This window comes from Rutilus rutilus (genome assembly GCF_951802725.1).
Source record: "Rutilus rutilus genome assembly, chromosome: 17".
Lineage (NCBI taxonomy): Eukaryota > Metazoa > Chordata > Actinopteri > Cypriniformes > Leuciscidae > Rutilus > Rutilus rutilus.
In genome coordinates this window covers 19,359,373-19,383,268 of record NC_140230.1, presented here as the reverse complement: position 1 = coordinate 19,383,268, position 23,896 = coordinate 19,359,373, and the positions used below count along the sequence as shown (strand labels likewise).

Genomic DNA, 23,896 nt, shown 5'->3' with positions numbered 1-23,896 from the left:
AGTTAAATCATGGCCACGATATAAATTAAACCGAGGGAATGAATTAGTACAATGTGGCCACGATTTACTAAAACAAGGGAATATATGAATAAGTGTGGAAACAAAATCTTAATTCATGGCCACGACTGAGCTAAAACAATTAAACAAAATCTTAATTTGTTCTATTTTATTATATAATTTTCCCCCATGTCATGCAGGGCTCCATAATATATTTTTTTATTCGAATAAGTGACAATTTCTGTTATATACACTACTTCATAAATTTAGGGTTGGTACATTCTGTTAATGTTTTCGAAAGAAGTCTCTTATGCTGACACAGGTTGCATTCACTTGATTTATTCCTGTGAATGCAAAGCTGAATTTTTCAGCATCATTACTCCAGTCTTCAGTTTCACATGATCCTTCAGAAATCAGTTAAATATACTCATCTTGCTATTATCAATTGATGTGCTGCTTAATATTTTTTTTAGAAACAGTGATACATTTTTTCATGATTCTTTGATGAAAAGATTGTTAGATATAACAGCATTTAATTGAAATAGCAGTATACATTTCTTTACTGTCACTTTAATCGATTTCATGCATTCTTGCTCAATAAAAGTATTAATTTCTTTAAAAAATAAACTTACTGACTTAAGTAAGTTTAACGAAGTAAAGCCAAAATCTTTTCAAGTACACCCTGAGGTACGCGTATCCCTGGTTGGGAATCACTGTAGTGCCAAAAAACAACATTAAGACATGAAACCTATTTGGGAAAGAGAGGGAGAGAGAGTGCTTTCTGTGTAAACAGATTGATTAAATCCTCAGAAAGACAGATAGTAGAGTTAAAGAAAACTGGACTGAGGTGGGTGGACAGGTGGATTAATTGACTGAAAAATAGAATGGATGGATGAAATGATGAGTTGATGGATGGATGGATGGATAGAGGTCGATACCTGTTGAGCAGCAGACATACACTCTTAATCTCAGGCAGCTCCGCCCGTGGTGATGAGTGGGTGTGGCTAAAAAAACAAGAAAATGTCAATCATCTGTCAGTCATCAGAAATACTGTAATATTCTGTAAAATTGTCTGCAATATTAAACACAGAAAAGCTTTAAATAAGTAATACTATCTAGTATCTAAAAAAAAGCTTGTACTATTGGATGTACAGTAAATGGTAACTTGTATGACAACGCAAGCATAAGGTCCTACAGATACAGTGTATAGTGTTAGCATTGTGTGTGTAAATATAATAGTATGTAAATGTGGATTATTATGCACTTACTGTATACAGTAATGTAAATAAACCGATTTATGAACTTTATAGTTATAAATATATATAATACATACATTTAAATACAATGATTTATTTTATTATTCGAAATCAACATTTATTAAAAGCAGAGCAACAAATTTAAATTAATATTCACATAATAATGACAATTTGGGGAGGGTGATGATGTACTTAATTGTTATTAAAATAATGTTGTAATTCCAAAACAATAACCTTTTTTTAAGCAGAATATATTTTTCTTTCTTTTGATGGACATGTCTGACATTCATATACTATAATACAGTAATGTAAATAGCTGTGTTACAAAACACTATACTCACAGATATAATAATACTCGTGCCCAACGTGGAACTCATAGCCGAGCGAGAAGGCGCTGTAGCGCTGAAACTTTTCCGAGAACTTGATTGGTGCATGCGGGGCGTGGGGGCGGTTACACTCCCAGCGTTTGAAGCCCAGCTGCGGGTCACACGTACGGTAACCACGATAACTGACCATGTAGAGCACGTACTGCTCAGCGACACCTCTCTGGCTGCTGTTGTAGTGAGGACAGTAGATATCCAGATAGTCATTGACATTCACCTGCACAGTGTAGCCCTCCTTACGAAGTCTGATGACAGAGAAACACACATTATAGTCAGTTATTGCTCAGAAAATGCTGAACATATTTGGCATCTTTATCCATTTACCCATACATTCACCAAGCTACATTCCAACACATTTTCAACTTCATTTCCAGACTCAAATTTCCAAAGCTCTTTGTAAATTTGTCAGACCATAATTAAACGGTTCATACATCATTATTTTCAGCATTATATATATATATATATATATATCAATATTTTCACTTTCTGTTTTTAATTGGTTTTCTTGAAGTGATAACATGCACTAAAATGATGAGAATAAACCTTTATAACCTGCATTTTTGCATAATGAAAATTTGCTCCTTGAAATCATTCAGTCGTGTTCGACAGTCACTAAATGATCACAAAACTTTTGCCATGAAATCTCTCTGCATGTTTGTATGATAAATAACAAAGCTGAATGTGAGAACAACTAAATGCCCTCAAATTTATTATCAGTCAAGCACATCTGATTTAAAATAGCAAGAGGTCAGGTGCAGCTGATTTCACATTCTTCCAAAATGAAAAGCAAAAAAAAAAAGAAGTTATTTTCAGCCCCATGTGACCTCTACTATAGAGAAATACTATTTTTTTTAATAGATTATACATTATTTACATTTACAGTATATTACACATCAGAGCAAGGTAGCTGTTTTGTAAGTCATCACATATATACACACACACACACACACACACACACACACACACACACACACGTCTTTCCTTTTCCTTCAAGGTTAAAAGGAGGACAAATAAGTTTTCACACGATGATGGATGCATTTTCTTCGGCTGAAGTTCAGGCAGAATCAGTGCAAGCTTGTATCAGACATTTGCATTTCGGGGGAAGCTCCCTCGGGCCTGAGAGATAGAGTGAAGGTGAGCATGAAGAAGGGAGAGACGAGAGTGATGGCTGTGTTGGGACCTGTAGTAGTAATATATTGTTACACCGCTCCAGTGCGCAGCTGTATTGACAATGAGTCTTACCATTCCAAGACTGTGTCTGATGAAAGCCCGCGTAACGCAACGTAGGCCTACTGTATAAACAACGAGTGAATGCAGCTCTCGCGGGGCCAGTCTTAGTCGCGGTTGGAAAAGTTGCACTGCAAGTGTCAGGATTCAAAACACAAGCGCGGTACCTTCTTCACTGCACTCGTTTGTCAATGTCACACCAGTAGACGCCGAGACGATGGAGTGAAACTCAGCTCTCTCAATGATGGGAGGTTGCCATAATAACATCTGACCAGCAGGTGTCAGTATTTAGATGCGCAAAATGAATATCAATTTCTTTTCCTCGGTTCTAGGTCACTTCTCCTGGGAGATTATTATTCAATTATTGAATGAAGATCAAACATGCTGCATTAACGCCTCTCCCGCTTCACACTTCGTCTCTGATCCTCACTCACTCCTCTCATTCTATTCCTCCGTCTCACTTCTGACTTTTAAATGCAAATGATGGTGTGTAAGCGCAATGTTTGCTTTTTGTCTGTAGTAGGCTATATCACGTCACACCCATCTACACACACATTCATTCATTCAACACCATGTGCAAAACGGAAAGGAAACCACGGGAAAAAGTAAAGATTTTATTGCAACAATATGCTAGCCTTTTTTTCAATAAAATTTAGGCTAGGCTACTTAATTGTACTAGCAAAACTGTAACTTGGTATTATTAGCGATTGATGTTATGTGACTCTGCTACACTGTTTGCACGAGTCCCCAGAGGGAAATCCGGAGGCCGTCAAACTTTTGGAACTATTCACTTTTCACCGAAACTAAGTCAATGGGGCCATCAAATGTTTGGTCACCAACATTCTTCAAAATATCTTCTTTTGTGTTCAGCAGAAGAAATAAATTCACACAGGTTTGGAACAACATGAGGATGAGTAAATGAAATTTTTTGGGTGAACGATCCCTTTGATGGCCAAATAAAGGTAAGCTACGTACACTTCATTGAATATTTGTTGACCAATAGTAGGCTAGGGCATGTCAGATGCCATATTAAATTGAACACGGATGCAAACGAGGCTGTTAAAGATAGACGTAGGCTACATTCTTTGTGGCACTCAATAAAGGCCATGTCATTTTCACAACACACAACTTTTAAAACGGTTTTGTAAAGTTGTCGTCTTCTTTTTTTCCCGGAAAAGACATTTCGTCAGCTGAACAATCGGTATGTTGTTAGAAGAAACCAGCACAATCCATTGAACGCACTGTATCCCTCACAGCCTCCTTTTCATTCATGTCAAAAATTAAATAGCGCTAACTCCCATGGTCTATTATTGAGTAGTTGTCACAACGAAATCTGCCATTACATTGAGCACAATTCAAACAGTAAAACAATTATTAAACAAAATAATTCACGAGATAGAAAAAATGTAAAAGGTAAATGTAAAATATATTATCATAGCCATCATTTTTGCCAATAAATATTGTAATGAATTTAAAATCAGATTAAATGTTTAACATTTAAAAGACGTCAACTTGCCCAGTCCTGAATTTTTCCAAAAGGATTTAGACTATTGTTCAATTAAAATATACCCTTAGGCCTATACCCTCGACCATTGCATATATGTAGGCTAATGCCAGTTTTACTTGTTTGTTTTTCGTTACAAACTTATTTGCAGTGCGGGAATGATGACAGTAAGTCAGAGGGGGAAGACTGATGGAAGGGAATCTGCAGTTGTTATTATGTCCACGAGGGGGCGATGAAGAGAAGAAACGTTCCCTCACTGTGGGAGATTTCAAATCATTAAAAAATGATCCTAGAGTATTTAAAATAGGCTGGCACACATTTTCTTCTCAGCTCAGAGTAGTAACCCCTCTGTATTAAAGGGCAAATTCCTGGAACTACTGAGCTAACATTTGAAAGAACAAACATACACACAAGGTTTACGTGATTGTATGTGTGTGTACAGGCTGTGTGGGTCCATGATGCAAGATGCTGAGCTAGGCAGCAGGTCAGAGCAAGATCAAGACTCAGTGGATCAATGTCACAATGAGAGAGAGAAAGACAGAGGCTAACGCTTCTACAAGAGAACAAAAGCCAAGAAAAGCCATAATACCAATTTGATAAACAACTGCCTATATAAGCGTTTTAGTTCGCTTCATTAATCAAATGTTGCAAGTACACCAAGACATCCCATTATTATGGTCCATTTCATGTTTTTGGACACATATTAATTAAAATCCCCATCCTGTCCATGTAGAACTTGTGTAAGATGCACATTTCTCATAGTTACATATGTGCAGAATGATTGTGCCTACAGAGCATATCTGTAATGAGAGAGAGAGAGAGAGAGAGAGAGAGAGAGAGCAGAGCTGAATCAGCACCACAGGAGAAACAGCAGCTCTCTTCTCTTCCCTCGTTGTTCTTTTCTGTTCTTCTAATTAACCCCCTCAATCCGTTTAATTAAAGGAGAGCATCTGTCCTGCGAACAGTTGACAAAACACATGAGAGGTGTGTTAATACACAAACACACAAACGCACATGCTGTGCTCTATAAAGGACACCTGCAGATCCACTGATGACTGTGGACTAAAAGTAAAAATGTGTTAACATCCAGACCTCTGCATCGAGTCAGTTAAGCAATATAGGGGCTATCACATTAACAAGAGTGCTGGTGTTACGAATATCATGCGATTCGACCGCAGGTAATCACAGCTGTGCTGATATTCAGACCAACAGCGCCATTTTATACAACAGTTAAATAAACATGATCTTCATATTAAGTAGCATTTTAGACGCAATGCCTGTTACCTTGTCTAGTTTTGCTAGGGAATGAAAAGTTTCAAACAAAGCCAAAGGTGTTCATTTACTTGAGTAAATTATTCAATGACTCACTCTCTTTAGTATCAATTGTTTGAGTAAATGATTCAGTGACTCAATTGTTACAATCCTGAATAAATCAGTGTTTTGGAATGAATTGCTTAAGTAAATGATTAAATTACTTCAATATTTTGAACAAATCACTTGAGTAACTGATTCAGTGGCTGCGTCCGAAAGCTTAGGCAGTGACTTGTTGCCTCGTTGCCCTATCAGGCAATGACTTTGCAGGCAGTGTTTGAGCATGAAGATACCTCACGTTTTTTAGCTCAACTGTCACAGAATGGAAAGCACAGGATTGTGGGATATCAAAGGCAACGAAGGATACATCTATGCTGCCTTCAAAAATCGATCTCAGGAGACAGGAAGTTAAGCTAACACTGGATTCGGACGTGCCTTGATGCCTTCCTACCTTGGAATGCATCACCCGAAGGCAGCATTGTAAAGCTTTCGGACGCAGCCAAAGGCTCACTCACTTGTTACGTTCCTGAATGAATCAGTGTTTTTGAACAAATCTCTTGAGTAAATGATTCAGTGACTCAATCTGTTTCATTCCTGAATGAATCAGTGTTTTTGAACAAATCTCTTGAGTAAATGATTCAGTGACTCAATCTGTTTCATTCCTGAATGAATCAGTGTTTTTGAACAAATCTCTTGAGTAAATGATTCAATGACTCAATCTGTTTCATTCCTGAATGTATCAGTGTTTTTGAACAAATCTCTTGAGTAAATGATTCATTGACTCAATCTGTTTAATTCCTGAATGAATCAGTGTTTTTGAACAAATCTCTTGAGTAAATGATTCAATGACTCAATCTGTTTAATTCCTGAATGAATCAGTGTTTTTGAACAAATCTCTTGAGTAAATGATTCAATGACTCAATCTGTTTCATTCCTGAATGAATCAGTGTTTTTGAACAAATCTCTTGAGTAAATGATTCAATGACTCAATCTGTTTAATTCCTGAATGAATCAGTGTTTTTGAACAAATCTCTTGAGTAAATGATTCAATGACTCAATCTGTTTCATTCCTGAATGAATCAGTGTTTTTGAACAAATCTCTTGAGTAAATGATTCAATGACTCAATCTGTTTAATTCCTGAATGAATCAGTGTTTTTGAACAAATCTCTTGAGTAAATGATTCAATGACTCAATCTGTTTCATTCCTGAATGAATCAGTGTTTTTGAACAAATCTCTTGAGTAAATGATTCAATGACTCAATCTGTTTAATTCCTGAATGAATCAGTGTTTTTGAACAAATCTCTTGAGTAAATGATTCAATGACTCAATCTGTTTCATTCCTGAATGAATCAGTGTTTTTGAACAAATCTCTTGAGTAAATGATTCAATGACTCAATCTGTTTCATTCCTGAATGTATCAGTGTTTTTGAACAAATCTCTTGAGTAAATGATTCAATGACTCAATCTGTTTAATTCCTGAATGAATCAGTGTTTTTGAACAAATCTCTTGAGTAAATGATTCAATGACTCAATCTGTTTCATTCCTGAATGTATCAGTGTTTCTGAATGTATATTGATTAATCATAGCAATCTCGCGAGAGCGATTCGAAAGCATATGGAGCCGTCTGCTCTCCAATCGCTCTCACAGTACTTTGATGTCATACACCGATTGGTCTGCGCAGCGCCGCCTCAAAACGAACACCTAATGATACCGCGACTCCTGAATGAATCAGGGTTTTTGAACAAATCACTTGAGAAAATTATTCAGTGACTCACTAATCAAGACTTCACCATGTGTCGCTAACTACTGGGGAAACAAAGTGACTTGCAGAAAGGTTCACTGAAAAATCTCCACCACTTCAGCACAGACTGACAATCATGCATAGATTTTGAGTGCAATTTTACTGGATTTTTAAAAAAGGTTTTTAATTATTATTTAAAAATGTTTCATTGTTCTTTAATCCATTTCCTACAGAAAACACACACACACACACACACACACACACACAACAACAACAACAACAACAAAAAAACAGGTGCATGTCTTCCCTGATAGTATTTAGTCCTCCATGTTTCTTTCACCCTGTTTCTTTCTATCTCCATTTTGTGTTTCCCATCTAATTTTTTGGTCAATCCCTACTGATTTTGTTCCTCTCTCTCTTTTTCTCTTCACTTGTCCTTTCTTTCCTCCTCTACAGCGGTAAATTATTGAAAGGTTATTAAATTCAGAGGCATCATAGAGCCACTGCCGCCGGCTCACGCACACACACACGCACACACACACACGCACACACACACATACTTGCGGCTGAAAACGTGCCAAATGCCACCCCAATAACATTAATACACGATTCCACTCTCTGCAGCCAAACAGATGTTTACTATTCACTGGGTTCAGAGCAGGTTTTTAATCAATCAAACTTTCTCGTAATCAGCGGTTCAGCCGGGAGAGAGGAAGAGTGTGTGTTTGGTTTTAAATCTGCTAAGGAATTGATATGTGTCTGTGGGGGAGAGTTCAGCCGCTGTTACCTGCTCTCAAGGCCAACCTCATCACCGCTCCCCTCACATCAAGTGAGTGTGTGTCTGTGTGTGTGTGTGAGCGTAAATCACACACACCTCCACTCACTTCCCCTCGTTTCAAAGCCCATTTGCCACAGGCAATTAGAAACCAACCAATCTCTCGTTCTCGCTCTCACTTTAACTCCTCTCTGCGGCTCATTCTCTACGTCTCACTCCTTTCTGCCGTTCTCCCTTCCTCTTCTCTCACTCTTTATCGATGCAGTCGCTCACTGTCACAGCACTGATGGCGAGTTTTAGCCTTCTGAACTGTACTAATCCAACAGATAAATTCACTCTCACTCACACAAAGTGCCACTTTCCGACGTTGGTCGATAGTACGTGAAGTTTTAAGTAAACCCAGGAGAGTCTGTTTATTAAATTATACTCATCCTAAATAAATATGATTTTCAATACACACAATATTTCATCTATTTCAATATATCAAGTTCAGTCTAGCCATTTTCAATTTTCTTCACAGTCATCTCTACACAGACCCGGTGAACCGGCCTCTCTCTCTCTCTCTCTCTCTCACACACACACACACACACACACACACACACACACACACACACACACACACACACACACACACACACTCGCTGGTCATCACTTTACTGTTTATTACCCCCTTTCTTCTGAACAACAATGAGGATATGGCTCTCTCATTCTCCTCTGCATCTTTCCTTCACCCCCTCGCTCTCTTTATTGCAAGTTCAAGTAAGTTTACAGAACACAGCTCCCCTCTGAGCAATGAAGAGGGAGAATATATACTTCTGTTGGGACTTGTTTCTTTGTGTGTGTGGGCACGCCTCTGTTTATTCTTGTGTGTTATTATAAGTGTTATTATATTAGCTGTGGGCAGTTGATCTCCCATCATGCACCTGGAGAGCAAAGCTTTTAATGTATGATTGCTCAATTGTTTTGTATCATTTAACTTTGGGATTAGTTCTAATTCTTGGGATCGCATAGAGATGTCACATTCAACCGCTCAAGACATTTCGACGTGTCTAGCTTGGAACGGTTAACATGGCGCTATTCATCACTTACACTAACAAATCAATGTAATGCTATGGAAATATAGATATTCATACATGTGAATAGGTTGTAGATGTACAGTCAACTTGCTCTCGAGTGGCCACAGACTGGATTTGACTGTTCCAATATAGCTTACGTATAGCAGCCCATAAAAATAGACACTAATGAGGTATCTATGTATATATATCTATGGTGTCTATTTACCACATATGTGTTAGTATTGCCAAGCCGCTGTCTGTCCTGTTGTATAAGGCTGTCTTAAGTGTGTTGATTTTGGTTAAGCTCTGTTAGGCATATCGAGTGCAACAGTAACCGCCCATTTTGTCAGTAGCCTTGGTTCCAGAAGTGTTTTCCCATTGATTTTCTCCATAGAAAACACTTCAATAAAGAGTTCAAGGCCATGAATAAAACCACTCCCAGCTCCAAAATGAATCACTAAATCACAACCTTTAATTCAAAGATAAAAGGTATATGAATGTAAAAAGCTAAAAAGGATATGAAACACTAAATGTGTTTTTATAAGGGAATGACTGAAACATAGCTAAGTACAATATAATACTATAGATTTTAAATTCATTGATTCTGTGTATAAATTAAATATTTGAATTTTGCCAAAATTTGTAAAACAATTAAAAAAGAAATTAATGCTTTTATTCAGCAAGGATGTATTAAATTGACCAAAAGTGACAATAAATACATTTAAAATGTTACAAAAGATTTTGATTTCAAATAATTGCTGTTCTTTTTCACTTTATATTCATCAAAGAATCCTGGAGTTTTCACAAAAAATATTAAGCAGCACTACTGTTTTCAACATTCATAATGGAGCTCCTAAATGAACATGGAAAAAACGATGGGGGGAATAAAAAGAGATGGGAGGAAAAATTACATGTCAGTGTTTTTGTGTTCTCTCGTAAAAAGAATGGAGTAATGAATGGACACTAAAGAATGGTTAAAAATTCAGCTCAGCTTTAAATGTGATTAAAAAGAAAAAGAAAATTGAATCATGCTGACTGATCGTTTCAATGGAAGCATACACCTACATACAAATAAGAACTCTGGAGCTCATTGTCCATGTCAATGTTTTGAAAGGTTTTGAAAGATTTCTACGGAACCATTGAAAATTAATTTCTCTAAAGCTAATGAATTGAAATTTAGTTACTGAATTTGAATGGTACACTCATTCCATTCCTGGCATTCAATTACTATAGAACCACATTATTGTTATATATGTCTGGCCGGGGTGGCAAGATAAAAAAAAGATATTTGTCAAATATACTGATCAGAGAGTGCATACTAAACTTCATTAATATCAAATCTTACCACTTTGCATTTATCTTTGTATATTTATCATTTTATTACTCCCCAAAGTAATGAATCAATTGTTTCTTTTAGACATCACCAGAGAGCAAATGAGAAAGTTTTCTAAAGTCTCCAGGTGATCTTTCTCCAGAGAAAAAGACTTGTAATCTCAGACGTGTCTCCTCAAGCGTTTCAGAAGTGGTCTTAATGTTCCAAACTGTACTTAAAGGGATACTCCACTTTTTTTGGAAATAGGCTCATTTTACAACTCCCCCAGAGTTAAACAGTTGAGTTTTTCTTGATGATTGATTATAGAATCTTGATTATTACGCAGGAATGAGAGTATAGTTCCTAGCCATATCAGCCTAGAAAATCGCAACTTTACATTTTCCGTCGGTCTTAGTACACGATGTATCTACAGAAGAGTCAAGTTTTAAATAGGAAAAAATATCGAAACTCTTTGGTCATTTTTTTTTTGAGAGATGCTAATGGTCTTGTCCGATTCAATGATCTATGCTAAGCTATGCTAAAAGTGGTACCGCCAGACCCGGAGATCGGCTGAATGGATTCGAAAACGGTAAACTCAACTGTTTAACTCTGAGGGAGTTGTAAAATGAGCCTATTTCCAAAAAAAATTTAAAAATAGGCTCATTTAAATTTGCCAATATCCTCAATATCTGCAAGGAAAAAGTCAGAGATTTCAAATTCTCATCAAATTCTTCCAAGACCAAATCACGTGAGCTCTATAAGCTCATTCTATAACTCTATACTCTGTCAATAGTTTTTTTGTGACTTTTTTGACACTCCAATAAAAAAATTATACTTAAAGAGATAGTTGACCTAAAAATGAAAATTATGTCATCATTTACTCACCCTCAAGTAGTTTCAAATCTGTATGATCAGTGTATGATTCAGTGGATAACAAAAAAAAAAGAGACAAATTTTCATTGTATGTAAAAAAAAAAAAAACTTTTATCATTTTGTGCTCCAAAGAAAAAGAACATCTTGGTTTGAAACGACATGAAGGTGAGTGAATGATGACAGAATTTTTATATTTAGGAGAACTATCCCTTGAAATGAAACATACAGTATTTATGTCTCCTAAGAGCAACCTTTGAACAAATACATTTTCGCTCCGTTCCTTTGTTTGTTTGTTGTTCGCCTTACTCTGGAGCTTTAAATGGATCTCTAAAACAATCTGTTAGCCAGAAAGGAAAGAGGGACAGAGAGAGAGAGACTGAAGCAGTGGTCTAAGCTCTGGGTTCCATTCCAAAAGCATCATGAGTACAGGCCATGTGTCATGAATTAAAATTGAATTAGCATTGACTGTGTGTGCGCGCGCATGTCTCAAAGAGATGGATGATGAACGACAGAGATGGATGGACACATTCGGGCGAGTGAAGGGGAGGAATGAAGGGATGAGGAAGAAGAGGAATGCAAATGAAGAAATGAACGACAGGAACAGAAGTGGGAAACTGGGACGGAGAGACTAGGAGAAGGTGAAACAGGACGTTGAACTAAAGAGGAGAAAGAGGACGTGTCCATCAGGCTCAAGTCCTGAACATATACTCTAGGCCAGTGAGACTCAACTATAGTTTCACCTTAGAACCCATTTGTTCAATACATTTGTTTACTTTTGTGTGATTAAACAAAGTTATCATTAAAAAAAATTATATGAATGAACTTAATTGAATAAATCTCTCCAAATTAGAATTAATAAGTATATAAATAATTCATCTTGTCAGAACAAAACATTATTCTCATTGCAAGTGAACAAGTATTTTAGTGTGGATTGCATTTTATTTTCTCGCAAGGGCCAATATTTTTTAAATATATTAACATATTTTGCAACCTTGTTTTTAAAGGGGGGGGGGGGGGGCATAATAATTATGCTAAATGAAATAACTGGATTTAAAATTGTTAATGTTCTACCCACTTACTAACCACTTTTAGAGGAATGTTAAATGTATAAACCTGAAAACACTTTCAGTTAAATTTAAATGTATTATTAGTTAACTTTGACAGTCCTGTAAAAAACATATTTTTTCCCTCAATTTTTTACAATGGATTTTTTGCTTTTATTTTAATTTTAGCTCAAGTTGTAGTAATAATAATTAAAAAAAAATGTACACAAATTAAATGAAAATGAGGAAATGCTTTGGCAATTATCTGAAATAAAATAAGTTTCAGTTTTATACATTTTATTTTAAGAAATTAAATTTTTAATTTAAAATTTAGTTTTAGTTAGCAATAACAACAATGGGTCCCGGACCACAGTTTGCATAGAAGACTGTGAATTGTAACGTCAGTTCTTTTTGCGTTTCATCTTGCTGATCAAGTTAGCAAAATTATTTAAGGGTAACGTTCCTAATAATAACAATAACAACCAGTTTAACAGTAAAGACATTAACTGACATTTACTCCCTGAGGTTTGTTACGGCCAATTTCTAGCCTTGGAGAGAAATTGTAATTTGAGATATTGAGGACAATGGACAAAAGTTTGACTTAAATGAGTGTTAAAGGGGTGGTTGATTATGATTTCACTTTTCTAACTTTAGTTAGTGTGTAATGTTGCTGTTTGAGCATAAACAACATCTGCAAAGTTATAATGCTCAAAGTTCAAAGCAAAGGGAGATATTTTCTTTTAAAGAAATTGCTTTTTTTAAGTAAACTACAACAAACGGCTGGTATGGGACTACACGACATTCCTCACGGGTTAGTAACATCACTAACCCTAAAATTTGCATAAACCCCGCCCCCGGGAACGCGATTTATAGATTATCATGACAGAATATGCTAATATTGTCTGACTCCGGTTTGAACATAAAAGGCTAAAAGTTTTTGACATTTTCAGTGCATGTGTGTGTGAGGTAAAAGGACTCAAGCGGTTGAAGCTCCGCCCTCTGTGCTGGGAGCAGCAGCTCATTTGCATTTAAAGGGACAGACACAAAAACGGTGTGTTTTTGCTCACCCTCAAAACGTGACAATTTTAACATGCTATATGAAAATATATGTGGGGTATTTTGAGCTAAAACTTCACATACACACTCTGGGGACATCTGAGAATTATTTTATCTTGTGAAAGGGGCATTATACCACCCCTTTAAGTATAATTAGATGACTGTTATAGTGCTGAGGATGAAAACAAAGGCAGAGTAAATAAAGACATTTCACAGTTCCAGCTAATCTCAAACGCTCTCAGGTCTGCTAAAAACGACAAACCTGCACACCTTTATCGAGCTGTAGTTTCAAGACATTAACCTCTGACCCTCAAATTGATCCGACCCGAACCCCACTACCTCATCACATGTGCGCACAGACGCACTCCCGCCGTGTGGCATGTTTACAGCCCTGGATATTGGTAGTTGGGAGGCTCTTATGGAGAATCAATACAGCGGTTAAGAAAAGAGCAGATTGGAGCAGTGTAATGGTCTCAAGTACTCTCTAAAAGCGCTTTCTCCGAACCCGAGCCCACCCACTTACCCACACACACACAGATGCAGGGCTGTCATTAAACTACATTTACACTCGCACTAACACTGTTTACACAGAGGGGTCTCTGTCCATGAGCGGCTTTGAGCGGGGAGAAACGTGTGAGCTGCGTGTCCAGTTCAGTCTATTCCATGATCTCTTTCTGCCAGTGAGAGTCCCGAAGACACGTGAGCCGGAGTAAATGGCACACAGGACTCCGCTGTAAGTGTGTTTGTGTTTCCATTAACCTCGCTGGCCTCTCTCCTCTCCCACACGTCTAATGTTGCCATCTCCTCTTGTGAAAGACGTGGAAGTGTGTGGCAAAACAAAATGAGGAGAGATCGACAGTGTGTGTCTGTTTGTGCATGTCTTACTGATAAATATTTTAACGTGTCTTTTGCCCACCAAACAAAAGCTAATTTTGTCAAACAAGACAGACTAACCACTCTCCTTTGTTTCTTTGACCTCTCTTTCCTTGTTTTTCTTTCTATCCGCTGCTGAAAAAAAAAAACAGCTGGTGATTTGCTGGTTATCTGGTATTTAAGGGTCTCGCAGGCTAACACCCCTCTAAAACCAGCAAACCGACAAGCTTAAGAGCAATAAATTAGCTTAGGGCTGCTTTAAGCTCTTTTTCATTAGGGTTTTCATTATCTTGTTTGCCATTTCCCTTTTCAATAGTTTTCATTTACTCTGTCACTTTCTGCTCTAACTTCTGCATCTGTCTGTCTCTGTATCTCTATCCTCCATCTGTCTTGGTTTCTCTTTTTAATCTTGGGCACTCGTTTAGACACCTCTCTGCTGTCTGTCGTTCTCTTTCTCAAGACTCATTCTCCCTCCTTTACTCTCACTCACTTCTTTTTGCTTTTTCCTCTTAATCTTATGATTACTGTTGCCATATCATGTCAATACGCCACTTCAGATGCTGGTGACATCTGTCAATCATTCTCTGTATGCGTGTACTAGAACGCTTTTAATGTGAGGGTTTTTTTTTTTCAGAATTAAAAACATGGGGGAAAATCCTTTTAATCGCTTCCGAGTGAAATGCTATTTTTAAATGCTGGTAGCAGTTTATAATTTTATTATTTATTTTTGGATTAAAAAATAACAACCAAAGCCAAGAGTTGATAAAAAAAAAAAAAAAATTATATATATAAATAATAATCAACTACCAGTATCATACCAGTATGATAATAATAATAATAATAATAATTCCAATTAAAGTTTATTTTATAATTTTTTTAAATATATTTTAACATTATACAATAATTAATAATAAACTATTATTATTATTTCAGTTTAATTTTTAACCGGTTACCAGCATTAAAAAACAACTAAAGACCAGGTGTTGAATTTAAAATAATAATAATAACAGTAATAATAATAATAATAATAATAATTTTATTATTATTATTATTATTATTATCAATAAATACTGGTAGTTGTTTATATTTTTCTTTTCATTTTTTTTATTTAAACAATAACAACCAAAGCCAAGAGTTGAATTTAAAATATTAACAACATATTTAAAAATATTATTATTATTTCAGCTTATTTCTTAACCTGTTACATTTTTTTTTCATTAAATTATTATTCTATAACATCTTTTCTCTTATCTCTGAAAATATCATGGTAAAATTCCCTTGTTTAGTGCAGAAAAACAGCGATTTATAGTGTCAAGCTGAAAATACTCTCTTTCTCTAATGCATTCTATTACCAGTTGTAAAAAATGTAAAAAAAAAAAAACATTCAAAGACCAAGTCTTACATTTAAATGATATAAATGATAAAAATGATGTTTAGTGGAAATAAGAGGTGACAGAGAGCCGAATGACAATTTTAGAAATGTCATTCATTTCGATTTTCAGATCATGAGAATAGATGTATTACGTGCTTTTTTAATTCATTTTCTTGTTATAAATAGGACAATCTGTTGTTTGTTCTGTTATCTAACTTGTTGTGTTAGCAAGTCCAATACTTTTACAAGGTTTTCTCCAAAAAAAAAAAAAAAAATCATTACAATCACACACCATATCAAAAGTCCACTTCATCATACTAATATCCTCTTCATGGTTGATGAAGGCCATAATCTAATCCCTATTGGAGGCATACATAATGTTGAGGCAAAAGATTTTCTTTTATACATAAGAAGACATTTATTAACAGAGGTTTATTACATCTGTAACTCATAATATGATTTATGACTTGTGTAGATAATGAGGTCTAAAATACAGAAAAAGAGCTTATTCATAAAAAAAATACTGAAACCGTACGCATACGCACAACCAGTTCCCTCTCTATTTATTTTCCCCACTTTCCATTGTCAGCGGGCAGCCTTTCTCTTTCTCTGCTACAGGGGATGAAAATTTAATATCACAGAACGAGAGAGAGAGAGAGAGAGAGAGAGAGAGAGAGAGAGAGAGAGAGAGAGAGAGAGAGAGAGAGAGAGAGAGAGAGAGAGAGAGAGAGAGAGAGAGAGAGAGAGAGAGAGAGAGAGAGAGAGAGAGAGAGAGAGAGACTTTTCACATTCCCTTTACAGTCCATTCCATTCAACAACACAAAAAAAAAACCAATCCTCTCCATGTACAACTCAAACAAGTTCACATTCCTTATGGAAACGTGCAAACAAAACCAACTGAGCGTATCTGTAGTAACACAGAGGAGAAAGAACGAGAGAGGGAAATAGATGTGCTAGAGATAAAGAAGCTATTCAGGAAAACTAACGAAGAGCTGATTTTGGCACAACGGAGAAAAATAAAGACAAAACAGAGAAAGCAAGGAATACTGAGAGATAATGGGGAACACTGAATCAAAATGAGAAGCTTTACCGTATTAAGTAACAGAGATGTGATAAAGTCACTGCAAAAGAGTAAGAGAAACAGTCATTCACTCACGAATAAACTCACACAGATGTATACTTCCTATTAATAAATTTTTTTCTGTGTGCCAATGAACATGTAATTTTGTTTTCACTCCTCCTGTATAAATCATGCTTATTTTTCCTCCCATGACACTTTTATACTAAGAACACAAAGTTTTGATACAATATGGGGTACTTTAAGGTATGCACAATATAGGAATACCATAATGGTTATTGTTTAATTTATCTGTTTATGTTTTTTTTAATCTGTAACATTAGATCATTTCCTCTATTTTTTTTTTTTTTTTACATTTTCTGTCTAACCCTCACTTTAAAACACTAATAATTTAACTGCACTGTTAAATGCTATTTTTTAACATATCAAAATATACTTTTTCTCTACTGTACATTATAATGAACTTGTAGAATTCACTCGTAGAATTTAAAATGACTAATTTGAGTGTTTTTGCTATTTTTATTTATTCAGACATAAATGTATGATTTTTTTGTACTAATATTTTATTTGTCAAACATTATGAAGACGATAAAATCTAGACAGTAATTGGGATTTTTCCATTCCCACCAAATAAAAGAAAAATAATAACAATACGCATCCATGTAGCCTCTTTAATAATACTATGAAATATCTGCCATTTATAAAAAAATGTATCTGCTTATCTGACAAAAATTTTATATTTGTGCATCCCGTCTACTTTAATGTAATTACCATGGTGCATGAACATAACATTCAGTACAAAGTACCATAGTATTACCACGCTGTGCAAAGTGAAACTGTGCAGTTGCTACCTTTAGGCACTACAGTATAGGCTACTTGATTTGGACCCTTAGCTGGTGTAGCCTAATGTAGTCAGGTGGATTCAACCCTTTTAAATAATATTTTTGACTTCAATAAAACCAGTTCTTTTAGATGTTACCACATTTTTTAGGTTACCTGATAACATTCTTTACAGTGCTCTTTGTAAGGGTCATGTAATTCTTTTTTCCTTTTTTATACACTGTCCCTTTCCTGTGTCCTTCCTCGCTCAACTCTTTCTTCTATATTCCACTATCTCAGCCGTTATTTTTTTCATCCATTTTGTCCTTTCTTTCTCTCCCTCCCTCTGAGCTGTCACCGCGCCATATGTAAAATATCCGTATTTCTCTGTGCATTTCTCATTTAACTCCCTCCTTATCTCCTTGGACTGACCCCTTCATCTCTCCCAGCCTCCCTTTCTCGTTTTCTCTCAATCTGTTTCTCTCAAGCTCCCTCCCTCTCTTGGATGCTTTCTATCTCTGTCTGTCGCAAAGCCTGATTTGTAAATCCAGCAAAACCGACGTGACCAATTTTCAGTCATTTATCGAATTTGAAAAACCGCTTTCCGTTATTTTTGACAAATAAAAAAATCTGCTACTGCGATTCCCAAACATTCCCACAGTTAAAATAGGAATTAAAGGTGAAGAAGTGCTGTCACTGCAAAAATTGACCCGTGGAGAAACAAAAGATTTTTCAAAAAAAAAATGTAGGTAGATGCCTGTTTTTCCAATGAGCCTATGTTTGATTGTCCAGTGAAACAGATCACATTAAATCAGGTGACCAGATCACAAGACCACAGTGTCATAGGTCTTTTTTCACATATAAAAGGAAATAAACAGGAAAAAAAAATCTAGAACACAGTGCTCGGTAAGAGCATAATAGCTCATGATATCATATGTCACATTAAAAATATCAAGCATTACGTTTTACTGACGCATACAAAATAAAGCACGACGGAAAATGTACAACCCAGTCAGTCAAAGTGACAGATAATGATTCTACCAATCCTGCACAACATCACAGGAACTCACACACAAACTCTCCCTAAATCCCCTTCAAACATTCTGTCTCCCAGTATCCAGTTTCTATTTCCGTCTCTATTACAGCCGTGTGACAGAACGCTCACTTTACCACAGAGAAGAGTAAATCTGCGGTAATTAACTCTAATTAGAATAGCTTCCCCATACAATACAGTTCCCTTTCAGAGAGAGAGCAAGTGTGTACATGGGCAGGAAAAGCGGGGCAGCTGTTGATGTGTGTCCGGAGGTCGTTTCAAACTTCATCTCCTGAGGTGGAAAACTGCCCTTTGTGTTCAAGTGAGGATGAGTATGTGGGTGTCTGGAGGACGGATTCTCTCCAAATGTCCAGACTTCCTTTGTCGTAAATAATTCCAGACTGCAATCTATCATAAATAGATTTGGTGCAGCAGAGGATGACTCTCACTTATAGTGGGTAAAGGAAAGGAGACATTGAGCTTAAACAAGGTCAGGTTCTCTTCCCATTTCCTTTCTCAGCCATCTTTTATGGCCCATGGGTGAATCACCTCATTGGCACAATTTGGTTTGGCCTTTAATGTTATCCAGTAGCTCTCTTAAATAGTTAATTCACCCAAAAATTTCAATTCTGTCGTCATTTACTCACCTGTATGACTCTTTTTTTCTACAAACCACAAAAGAAGATATTTTGAAGAATGTTGGGAACCAAAAAGTTTTGGTTCTTATTGACTTCCATTGTACTTTTTGCCCATATAAATGGAAGTCAATTGGAACCAAAACTGTTTAGTTGCCAACAGTAAATTGTGACCAAACTTTTTTCTGGTGGACTACATCTTCACCCAAAAATGACAATTTAGGCATCATTTACTCACTCTCATGTCATTCCAAATGACTGTATTTCTTCTAAGGAACACAAAAAAAGACAAAAGACAGTCATCTCTTGTTTTTGGACCCCATTGACTTTCGTTGAATGGACAAAAACAGTTTTTCTAAATATCCACAGTCATGCAGGATGGAAAGAGATGAGGCTGAGTAAATGATGACACATTTGTCATTTTTGGGTTGGCTTTAAAGATTGTTATATAGTAACCTAATACAACAAACAAGTCTTTAACACACACCATTACCATTTCTCAGATCGTTTACTTGTTCAGTCTACCCTACAGTAGTGCTACATTTATAAATGCATAACTGCAGGATCCAAAACAACAATTAAAAGGCGCTGTGACCGACACTGACAATCAACTTCAGTTTCCCCGGTGTGCCAAATTCTGACCCCCGCCAGACTATTACCCCCTTAAGTCCCCAGGATGGGTTGGTTTAGGTTTGGGGGTGGGGGTGGGGTACAGATTAGGCAATTGGGTAGCAGTTTCAATGAGGGGGTAATAATTCAAGTCTAATTTCGGCACAACACCCGAACATGCAATAACATAACTAAATGGTGCTAGTTCAGCTAAGAGAATCATTCACAAGTTTCTGCACAGCCATATACATGCAGCCTAGTGTATCATTCTGTCACGTATTCACGTAGACCAAATATAATTCAGTTGATCAGTGATTTTCTCTCTCTCCAACAACGTCGCCTCTTCATTACATTGTTTTCTGATTGACCTAACTCCAGTTCCTCGTGTCTCACGTATTAGCTGAATTGTCCAGGGGTGCAGTTCCATTTTCTCGGGATCTCTTTTCATCAGAAACACCATCAGCTTTACTCACGGATATGAAAAATGAAAATATCCTTGACTGTCTTTTTGACATTTTGTCGATATTAACTTCGTCAGGTATTTACACTCTCTCCAAACTTTCCGCTGCTCACTGCACACAAAACAATAAGTGGTAAGCACCAACCAATAAGAAGGATTTTGAACTTAAGAAAGATGATTGGTAAAAATATATATGTTTTTGAGGGCCAATAGCAAAACATAACCTCCAAATACATCTGCATAAACCCGGGCTCGCTCTGTCTCACATACGCGCATGCACTGTCACCATGTAATGCCGGATTGTTTAAAAACAAATACCGGAAAGCAATTTTATGGAACAGGATCTGGTAGGATCTGGTACAAATTATGCACTGCCCTACATTATAGTGAACACCACTTCATGCACTACAATTAGATATTTACTGTTCGATACTGTATACAAATATTTTATTTGTTGACTTTTGTTTCCTCCTATTTTTTGATTTTAGGAAACTTAAAGGGGCAGCAATAATTTGTCTAATATATATATGGTTTAAGAGAATCATCTCTATCTGCCATAAATGTAAAATAATTGTCAGTATCGGTATTTCTAGCTAATTTGAGAGCCCTTTGCTACCGTGTTTTAAAATGACATCACAAATAAATAAAAAAAGCAATGTGGCGAGATGGTGAATAATTAACCAGCGGACACATAAACACACAGACGTCCTCTCACCGCAAGCACACGCACACGCGCCATCTTCTCTTTTTTCAAATTTTCAGAGTACGTGTCTCCAATCCATCAGGCACAAAAGCTCAGACGAAACATTAGAAGGACCATAATGATGATCTGTGTTCATTGCAATGATTATGACTCCAGGTTGTATTCCATTCCTCAGGGCTCTCACAGTAATGTGCTGGAGGAGATCTTCAGCAATGACGAAGCAAAGAATGTCATCGCTGCCTGGTCATCACTGAGAAATAAACAAGAAACAAAGAAGCCTGAATCCTGGCACACTGGTTTTTATAGTTGGAATCATGTTCAGACGAGTCCATTCCGGCTCCAGTGCACCACTGTCACCTTAATTCCCACTCGTAAGAGGGAAACTAAGAGGTTCTCTAGGATCTAATCAAATATTCATAAGGATGACATTTAAATGAGAAATTTCTCCTGTGCGTTTATGCTAATTTTGATAAAACATCTTTCAGCAACGTAATACATGCTCATATATGCAATTCACAAGATGATGCTGGAAGACTGCTTTCTGCATGAAAATATCACACGTTATGGGCATGTTACTAACTCAAAGGGAAAGATCAAACTAATACCCCAGTGATTATTGTACACCGATCCCAAAACTAAAAGAAACATTTTTGCAAATAAATCAAATAAAAAAGCTTGTTTTAGTAAAACAATTCCTCAACTGATTCCTTAAATATAATAACTACAAAGAAAACTGAAATGAAAACTAAAACAAAATAGCATTTATAGAATTCAAACGTCTAAAATGAATAATAATCATAATAATAATACGTTTTGATAAAAAAACGAATTTTTTTTATTGAAATAATTTTGTTTTGAAAAAAAAAAACTATAATAACCTTGATATAGATGAAGAATATGAACTTTATATTGGTGTGTGAGAGAGAATCTATAAAAAAAAAGAGAGGAAGGAAGAGCCTGAGGTCAAAGGTTAGATTGAAAAAAATATGAAAAGCTAATTCCATAAATGAATACTCAGCACAGTAGAGCTAGATGGAGGAAAAGAAAACAAAAGCGAGACGGATGGAATAATACGGACCTTAAGAGGCCAAACGCGTGAAAAACAACAAAAAAAACAGTATTTCACTATATTTATATATCAGAACTGCAACATTTCTCAAGAGCTTATTTTTCTTTACCTCAATATAATCTATCTATCTATCTATCTATCTATCTATCTATCTATCTATCTATCTATCTATCTATCTATCTATCTACAGTATCTATCTATCTATCTATCTATCTATCTATCTATCTATCTATCTATCTATCTATCTATCTATCTATCTACAGTATCTATCTATCTATCTATCTATCGCAGTGCCAGAGATTGTGGGTAAATTCATGCCTGCATTAATTCAATTTCATTCTAATCATGAACAGCACTGATGGACAGAGAGGGAGGGAGAGAAATAGAGAAAAGGAGGGAGAGAGAGAATAATCACACTTTGAGCATGACATCCAATTTCTTTTTCCATCATTCTCTTTCCTTCCCTCTCTTTCTCTCTCTCTCTCTTTCCAGGTCTTGGCCTTCCTTTCTTGTTAGAGTTTGTCTGCTGAGAGCTTCAGTAAACAGGCTCAGTCTCATATTCTGTAATGCTTCAGTCCAGGGAGCTGAAAAGAGATTGTCAGTGAAAAAGGTTTCGATTTCACGTCAGACACATAGGTTGAGTTTACGTACATAAGCTCTGTAAATAGGTTTCGATTTCTAATTCTCAACAGATGGGCACAGTCGGACCCCACCGACCCACAAATCCAGCTTTAAACACTCCGACACGAATTCGTCCTATAATACACACACACACACACAAGGGAAATCATCGCTCTGCATAGTTGTACACCTGAACCATTTGCTCTTTATGAGTGTGTGTTTCACCAGTGAGACTCCACTAACTACTGATGGCCCCGATCCCATCCTGCTCTCCCAGGAGCTTATCCCTCCATGTGTGCATGTGTGGCTCAGAAAGGGAGTCTCACTTAGTGGACCAGAAAAGCAAATTACTCTGAAGTTCACTTTGATGACTTGTTAATTTGATTGGTCAAGCATACGGTGCGAGCGTGCGCGAGCGATTAGTACATAATATGATTATTCTCGTAAGACTAGCGGTGACGATGTGGAATAGAGTCACTCTCCCACTGCGGCGAACCATGAAAAACCTGTTTAAAAAGCAATTCCTGTGTGCGTACACACACTTTAATTGTTTCATTGTTTTATTATGATGGCGAGCGCCGTCTTTAATGGTCAGAGCACTCCAAAATAGTTACCCGCCTGCGGCGCTGATGTGAGCGATCGAACGGACACGGTTTGATGCCGTCGGGCCGAAAAGAGGAGTGATAGAGTCGTTCCTCTTACGCATTTTCTCTCTTATCTTGAGGGCTAAACTAAGCGAGGCCGTCGTAATCAGCTGTGTCGTATGGAGTGAGAATGGCACTTTATAACGCACACTGCACAGTTTACAGATAAACACATTAGAGTCATATTTCACCCTCCAGCACAATGGCTGCCAATCAGCACTGCAGAGAGCCAGAGTGTGTGTGTGTGAACTAGAAGCAAGGATATGGCTCATTTATTGAACATTAAACCACTAGGCATGGTAAAAAATAAGGCCCGGAATGCGTCGCGCCGGAGCGTGGCACAAGTCGCGAGTGACCGCATTCGGACAAAGAGTGAAAAACAGCCCAAGGTGCTGAAAGTCAGATTTAAATATTTATATTTTCTACAGTACATGCTGAAAAATC

At 36.6% G+C, this 23,896-nt stretch overlaps 1 protein-coding gene across 1 annotated transcript in view; it reads right to left on the bottom strand.

Moving 5' to 3' along the window:
* efna3b (ephrin-A3b) overlaps positions 1-23,896 on the bottom strand; it is a 54,898-nt gene that overhangs the window by 6,479 nt on the left and 24,523 nt on the right. The window contains exons 2-3 of the mRNA XM_084385029.1: positions 1,595-1,881; positions 936-1,001 (exon numbers count right to left, since the gene is read on the bottom strand). Coding sequence (XP_084241155.1) covers positions 936-1,001; positions 1,595-1,881 — 353 coding nt within the window. The remainder of the gene's footprint in view (positions 1-935; positions 1,002-1,594; positions 1,882-23,896) is intronic.